This window comes from Rhinoderma darwinii, chromosome 2 (genome assembly GCF_050947455.1).
Source record: "Rhinoderma darwinii isolate aRhiDar2 chromosome 2, aRhiDar2.hap1, whole genome shotgun sequence".
NCBI lineage: Eukaryota > Metazoa > Chordata > Amphibia > Anura > Rhinodermatidae > Rhinoderma > Rhinoderma darwinii.
Window position 1 is genome coordinate 294,889,080 of NC_134688.1, and position 8,337 is coordinate 294,897,416.

Sequence of the window (8,337 nt, forward strand, 5' to 3'; positions counted from 1 at the left end):
AGGGGAAAGGCCAAAAACAGTGGCCCTTCCCACCCTGGTGATGCTAGGCTGCTGCTGCTTTATTGTATCTGGCTGGTTATGAAAAATGGGGGGGACCCCACGTCATTTTAAAAAAATAATTGGAAAGAACGATGTCGGGTCCCCCCCCAATTTTCATAACCAGCCAGATGCAACACAGCAGCAGCAGGCAGCATTACCAGGGGGGGAAGGGCCACTGTTTTTGACCTTCCCCAGCCTAATACTACCAGCCTGCGCCCGCCCCGGTACCTGCCCGTCACTACAGATGGTCGGGTAATGGTTCGTACTTGGCTCTTCCCAGTACCCCTGGTGGAGGTGGGTACCGGGGTAATAATGGGGGTTAGTGTTGGCCTTTGCACCGGCTCAAATTAAGCCCCGCCTTAGTAATGGAGGTTGTCAATCAGCCAGCGGCCATTACTAAGGCGGTGATAATAAAGTTTAAAAAGATACAAGCACATAGAAAAATATTTTATTGAAATAAAAAAACACAACCCTCATTAACCATTTTATTGAGAATAAAAAAACGCCGTCATTGAAGTCCTCGTATCCGAAGTCCAACAACCGAACCTGTAACATAACACAAACACACAAAAATAATTCGTAACACATAAAGAAGCAAAATTATTATTCTTACCTTTCCTGGGTCCAGCGCTGAAGCCGAAATGTCAGCGAGCTGAGTCCTGTATCTAATCCGATCATGTGTGATACTGTCTGCTGGGCCCTATATCTAATCCAATCATGTGTGATACTGTCTGCTGAGCCACTGTATCTAATCCTATCATGTGTGATACTGTCTGCCGAGCCACTGTATCTAATCCAATCATGTGTGATACTGTCTGCTGAGCCACTGTATCTAATCCTATCATGTGTGATACTGTATGCTGAGTCATTGTATCTAATCCTATCATGTGTGATACTGTCTGCTCAGCCACTGTATCTAATCCTATCATGTGTGATACTGTCTGCTCAGCCACTGTATCTAATCCTATCATGTGTGATACTGTCTGCTCAGCCACTGTATCTAATCCTATCATGTGTGATACTGTCTGCTGAGCCACTGTATCTAATCCTATCATGTGTGATACTGTCTGCTGAGCCAATGTATCTAATCCTATCCATAGTTTATAGGGTCGTAGTGCTATAGATATGCTATGCTGTCTCCTATACACACATTTTTTTTGGGGCGGACGCATATGTATTGGGGCTATTTCCCCTGACATTTTAAGCCCTGAGGGTATGTTCACACGGCAGCGTCCGTTACGGCTGAAATTACGGAGCTGTTTTCAGGAGAAAACAGCACCGTAATTTCAGCCGTAGTGGCATGTGCAGGCGTCTTTCGCTGCGTCCATTACGGATGTAATTGGAGCTGTTTTTCCATGGAGTCAAGGGAAAACGGCCCCATTTACTTCTGAAGAAGTGACAGGCACTTCTTTGACGCAGGCGTCTTTTTTACGCGCCGCCCTTTTGACAGCGGCGCGTAAAAAAAATGACCGTCGGCACAGAATATTGTAAGACCCATTCAAATGAATGGGCAGATGTTTGCCTATGCTTTTGAGCCACATTTTCGGACGTAATTCGGGGCTAAAACGCACGAATTACGTCCGTAAATAGTGTGTGTGAACCCAGCCTTAGTGACGCCCTGGCTGCTAGTGCTGCATTGTTGGGTCACTTAGGAGACCCAGCGATGCAGCTGAAAGATGCGTACCGTCGGCCATGAGGAGTTTGCGGGGGGGGGGGGCCCAATAAGAACTTTTGCATCGGGGGCCCATGAGCCTTTAGCTACGCCCCTGTGTATCACTACTACCAGGTGCGGACACAGACTGCAGAGGGCCCCTGTGTAAAGATTGTGCCTGGGCCCCCTATGACTTAAAGATTACAGCGATACCAAATTTTGTATATATTATTTTATATTTTACTACTTTACTACAAGGAAAAAACTAACTGTTAAAAATAAAATGCATTTTAATTTTTGATCACGCTTTATTCCATTATTTGTGGGAGATAAGGTGACCATAAAACAGATTCTTGCGGTTACATTTTTCTGTTGTACTGCATTTACTTTGCGGGTTAAATAATGTTATATTGTAATAGTTCAGACTTTTACAGACGCGGCGATACCAATTACAAGTACATTTTTGTTACAATGCTTTAGGAGGAAAAGGGGAAAAGTGTTTGTTTATCTTTGGAACTTTTAATATTTAAATTTTTTTTGTACATAAAATAAAACTCTATTTTACTCTTTTTTTACTAGTCCCCCTAGGGGTCTTGAACCAGCGATCGCTTGCACTATGTACTATAATACTAATATATTGCAGTATTGCGTGATTCTGACAGTCGGCAGTGCTCAATAGGAGTACAGAGATGGCAGACTTGGGGGCCTTCATAGGCCCCCAGACTACCATGAAAACCACTGGCATCCCGCGATCGTGTCACAGGGGGACCGATGGGCTGTCGGAGGTGGTTGCCCATCTCTTTCTAATGCCTTAGATACTGTCGTCGCTATTGACCACGGCATCTAAGGTGCTAAACGACCGGGATTCCGCTCGTTACATTAAAGTGCCGGCTGTATCATACAGCGGACACCACTGTTGTATGGAGCAGGCTCAGCCCATGAGCCCGCTTCATAGTTTCCCTACCTGTCTATTACTTAAAGGGGTTATCCGGGGACTAAAAATTGTGTTGCAATAATATATTTATGTGAAACGAACTTACTAATATACTTTAATTAAAAATGTTGTACTATATTGTGCAATTGTTCCCGGAAGTCCTGGAGCTTTTCTAATAATGATGACGCTCCGACATGGCCCCACATGACTGAGGGCTTGCTTCATGTGTTGTTCGTAAACATGACCGCAAGGGGCTGTCACATTGCCTATTGCTTGAGTCCCGAGCAGAGCATCAGCTAGCGCTTTGCTCGGGACTCCAGCACTGCTGCCGACATCCATATTTGGTTAATTCAGGGGTTTCCCATCACTGGAGTTTCCGAGCAGAGCATCAGCTGACGCTCTGCCCGGGGACTACAGCACTTCTGCCAACGTCGCTGTAACTGTCCATATATGGACAATGACGTCGGCAGCAGTACTGGAGTCCCCGAGCAGAGCATCAGCTGATGCTCTGCTCAGTGACCCCAGCGATAGGAAGAAAACCCCTGAAGTCACTGACCATATATGGAAGGAAGTCACTGACATATGTGAAGTAAGGGGGCCCAATCTGTGTGTCGCCAAAAATGTACAGGGAGGGAGGGGGCCCCAGGCCCCCTCCGTCTGCCGCATGGCTGTGCTGATCTATGCGCACTGGGTGGCCAGCATTTGGGGCAACTGAGGGCCCCACCTCTTCCGGCAATATGTCCGCTCTTGGTTACTAAATCTGACAGGACACGCACTAAATTTTGTTGTGTCTGTTAGATACAACACTACTACAAATGACAGAACAAAGACTCAGCACTACTACATCTGAAATACTAAACACTGCTACATCTTATAAACAACATTACATGACATACAAAACACTACTATTAAGGCCTCATTTACACGGCAGGGTTTCCCGGCCGGGTGCCGGCCGTTCATAAATCGGCCGGCACCCGGCTGCATTAGGAATGATAGACCCCTAATGGGGCTATTCACACGACCGATTTTTTGACGGCCGGGAAATCCGGCCGTCAAAAAATAGGACATGCTCTATCTTTGCCCGGGCACTCGGCCGCCCGGCTCCCATAGAAGTCTATGGGGCCGGGTATTACACGGCCATCACCGGAATGTGTTCCGAGTGATGGCCGGGTTTCCCGGCGCTTGCGCTCTATCTCCTCCTCCTCACAGCGCAGACTGCATGTGAGGAGGAGGAGTTGATGCCATTCTGACGAATGGCATCGCTGTACACTGTGTTGCAGGGCCGGGGTGTACAGCAGGTGGAGGGAGGGCTGCGCTGGCTCCCTTCCCCTGCTTGTTAAAAGCACCCTGGCTCGGCGACACCTTCGATGGCGCCGCTAGTAGCAGCAGCTGCTGCTGCGGCTGCTACTACTGCAGCGACGCCACTATAGCAGAGCAGGGAGGTATCTCCCCGCTCTGCTATGTGCTAGCCGCACTTTAGCTCCTTGAAGGAGCGGAATCCCCGTGTTTTCGGGGATTCCGCTCCTGGACAGAGCGCTTGATGTCTCTGTCCATATCTGGGCAGTGACATCAGGGGAAACTCCTGAAGCGGAATCCCCGAACACATGGGGATTCCCCTTCAGGAGCTGCCGCTGATGTCACTGTCCGGATCTGCCCAGCCCGGCACGGATGCATAACTTTATGCAAACCGGCCGGGCAAAATGGCCGATTTTACCGGCCGACACTCGGGCTCGGGAACGACCCGGTCGTGTGAATCCCGCCTAACACTGACATTGCCACTCGGCAAAAAGTGTATAAGTCCCACATCTGCACGCTGCTAAAACCCTGCTCAATTTTTGTGGCTAATGGCTGCATAATTTGGCAAGTAATACTTGGCTAAATCGTGCGGGCATTTAATTTATTAGTCCTTTATTAGTCCTTTGTATATTTATTTATCAGTGTTAATTGTTTTGTTATAATTGTTTAGCTCCAGTTTGTTTTCTACACTGATAATTTGGTTTTTGTTTTAATCTCATCAAGTGCAATTGAAGTTTAAAAAGAACTTGTTTTTGTCCCACATACATGTAATGCCTTGTTGGTGTACCATTTTCCTAGGAATCTTCCGATGATACTGAACTGGGTGAAAATGCAGAAACCAGGTACCATGGGAGTTAATATCATCACATCAGACTTTGTTGAACTGGTTGACTTTGCGGAAACAGTTATTAGACTAAACTATTTACTGCTCAAAAATAATAAAGACAAAGAAAACAGCTAAGAAGAAGCTGAGACCAGGAGAAGTCTGCAATTGTCATGGGATAAATAATACCAAGGCAGGAAATGGATCATACGCTGTATCCGTGCTATTTTTTTTTTTATCATGTCTACCTCTTTCATTTATTTTATTTGCTAATCTATTAATGGATGAAGACTTCATTCTAAAATTCTTCAGTTCTAAGAATCTTATAAAGTATATGAGTTTGTGAGTGCATTGTTCAGTCAGTCAGGGAACGCAAGGGGATCACTAGCTAGTATATATAAGATCCAACCTTTCTTTCCCATGTCTTGACCAGAAGATAAAAGCGCAGGATGCTTGAGAAAAGCTTAAAGGCTATGTAAATATTTGAAAGTGATTTTCTTTTCAATAAAGTCAGTGTGTTTCGCAACTTTCAAATTAGTTTTTATTAAAAAATAATTTGTACTTTTTGAGATACAGCTATTATGTATCCAGCAGTGTCATTCGCTGAATCATGTTCCCGTCAGGTCCACGGGACTGACGGGTTACGTGTCAGCGTGTCCTGTTTGTCTCTGACATGCAGGACACACCTGTTATCGATAACAGGTAGATCCTACGTGTCAGAGACACGCAGGACACGACGTCACTGAATCAGTCAGTCCCGCGGACCTGATGGATTCAGGTCTTAGTGAACCATACAGCTGATGGGTATACAAGATACACAGCTGCTGTATCTTAAAAAGTAAAAATCATTTTTAAGAAAAACTAATTTGAAAGTTGCACCAAACACACAGATTTTTATATAAAAAAAAATAATAATTACTTTCAAAGGTTTACATAGCCTTTAAGGTCACATTCCATTGACATTTTTCAATATGTCCAATAATGGTCCACTAAATAAAAGATTCATAAGTGTGTTCAATAAAAAGATGTAAATGTGAATTGGATGTGTCCTTCATTGTTTATTTTGTTTAAAGGGGTTATACGGGTTATTAAAATGGATGGCCTATCCTTACGACTATCGGCACTCCTGCCGATCAGCTGTTTGAAGAGGCCGCAGCGCTTGTTTGAGCCCTTTCATTGTTTAGGTTATCCTCTCTGTTTATACTTGCATGCGTCGTTACATTTGTAGCGGCTCCTTCAAACAGCCGATCTAATATTGATTGCTTATGAGGATAGCCCATCAATTTAAATCATCTCAATATACAGATGTAAATGTATAAAAACAGATATATGTGTGTGTGATTGTGTTACACACACTTTTTCAACAAAAGGGTCGGAGCTGGCTAAGTTTAAGAGTAATCCCAAAGAACTCTTTGCAAAATTACACAGATAAAGATTTATTTAGCCGCTCTGACGATCCAATGAATCCATAAACTGTGTCCAATAATACTGAAGATGTCCTCATTTTTTGTCTATAATCCACCTTGAGGAAAGGTAAAAACACAAAGGTACTGGTGCAGCAGTTGTCAATGATGGCTGGGTTTTGTAGTTCTACAGCCGTCCCTGGCTTCTTCAGATGTTTTCTAATAATCCTACTATAGAGGAGACGACATGCCCCGGAAGAAGCCGATACGGTGAAACCCAGGGTCGGGGTGACTTGGCATGCCACGTTTTTAATTACATGCTGTTTTTAAAAATAGTTTGAGTAGAAATAAATACCTTATGCTTTTTCACAAGTTATTGGCAGTGCTACTGTATTTGTCGTCTCCTCTATAGTAGGTTTATTGGAAAACATCTGAAGAAGCCAAGAAGCCCAGCCATAATTGACAATTGCTGCACCAGTACGTTTGTATTTTTTCCTCAAGGTGGATTATAGAAAAAAAGGAAGACAACTTCAGTACTATTGGACTCAGTTTATGGATTCATTGGGTCGTCAGAGCGGCTAAGTATATATTTATCTATGCATCAATTTTAATAACCTGGATAACCCCTTACTTTAATACTTTAATTAATGATAAGATCAGATGATGTCATATCCAGGAATTTAATATAAATATAAAAGCTTTACATACATTAAAGTACTACTTGACAGTAGTAATACTGGGTCAGTATGGTCTGCTAATGCAATAGATTGGAAATATTGCATGTGCACAGACCTAGTACAACAGGGTCCGCATTGAGAACCTGTAGGCACCCCATGGGATATCATAGTCTGGCTAGAAGCAATGCCCTTCTGTAATACGGCATGCGATGCCGCATGCCACAATTTCTTTTCTGGCAAACTCATACAAATTCTGGGTAAAAAACTTGTGTGTCTTTGCATATAATTGGGAGCAAGTGGAGGTACGATATGACCCCATAGCATTCTATGAGTGCCATATTATGCATCCATTCAATACGGATCTGTAGTAAGGTCGTGTTTGCATTAGGTTTATGTTGTTACAGACTTAACAAACATGTAGGAGTCACAGTCTGCTCATTGGGGTGTGTTACGAAACAATCTACAAGATTAAGTTTAGATTAAAAGCATGGTTGTGAGATGAGTAAACTCTAATGAACCTATTATTCAAATTGTAAGGTCTTAACTGGCAGCATCCACTACGATGACTACTACTTAAAGAGACTCTGTCACCACATTATAAGTGCCCGATCTCCTACATAAGGAGATGGGCGCTGTAATGTAGGTGACAGTAATGCTTTTTATTTAAAAAAACGATCTTTTTTCACAAAGTTATGAGCGATTTAAGTTTATGCTAATTAGCTTTCTTAATGCCCAAGTGGACGTACTTTTACTTTCGACCAATTGGGCGTTGTACAGAGGAGTGCATGACGCTGACCAATCAGCATCATGCACTCCTCTCCATTCATTTACACTGCACTAGCTATATAGATATATCGCTATGTGCAGCCTCATACACAAACCCTAACATTACTAGTGTCCTGATAATGAGTACACATGAAATCCAGCCTGGACGTCATGTGTACTCAGAATCCTGACACTTCTGACTCTTTTTTTGTGAGATTCCGTCAAGTGAAACCAAATCTCGTTTAGCTCCGAGATCTCGCGAGATTTCATATCCGTTGCTGGAATCTCACAAAAAAGAGTCAGAAGTGTCAGGATTCTGAGTACACATGACGTCCAGGCTGGATTTCATGTGTATTCATTATCAGGACACTGTAGTAATGTTAGGGCTTGTGTATGAGGCTGCACATAGCGATATATCTATATCGCTAGTGCAGTGTAAATGAATGGAGAGGAGTGCATGATGCTGATTGGTCAGCGTCATGCACTCCTCTGTACAACGCCCACTTGGTCGAAAGTAAAAGTACGCCCACTTGGGCATTAAGAAAGCTCATTAGCATAAACCAAAATCGCTCCTAACGTTGTGAAAAAAGATCGTTTTTTTTTAAATAAAAAGCATTACTGTCACCTACATTATAGCGCCCATCTCCTTATGTAGGAGATAGGGAACTTATAATGTGGTGACAGAGTCTCTTTAAAACAAAATGAGCTTTGAAAAAGCAAAAAATACATAATGCACTAAATACGAAGAA

General features: G+C 43.3%; 1 protein-coding gene across 1 annotated transcript in view; it reads left to right on the forward strand.

The window, feature by feature from the left end:
- The window catches only part of PLCXD2 (phosphatidylinositol specific phospholipase C X domain containing 2), a 57,407-nt gene extending 51,684 nt beyond the window's left edge, over nt 1-5,723 (forward strand). The window contains exon 4 of the mRNA XM_075850592.1: nt 4,719-5,723. Within this exon, the coding sequence (XP_075706707.1) occupies nt 4,719-4,881 (163 nt within the window). The 3' untranslated portion in view covers nt 4,882-5,723. The remainder of the gene's footprint in view (nt 1-4,718) is intronic.
- Nucleotides 5,724-8,337: the final 2,614 nt, after the last annotated feature.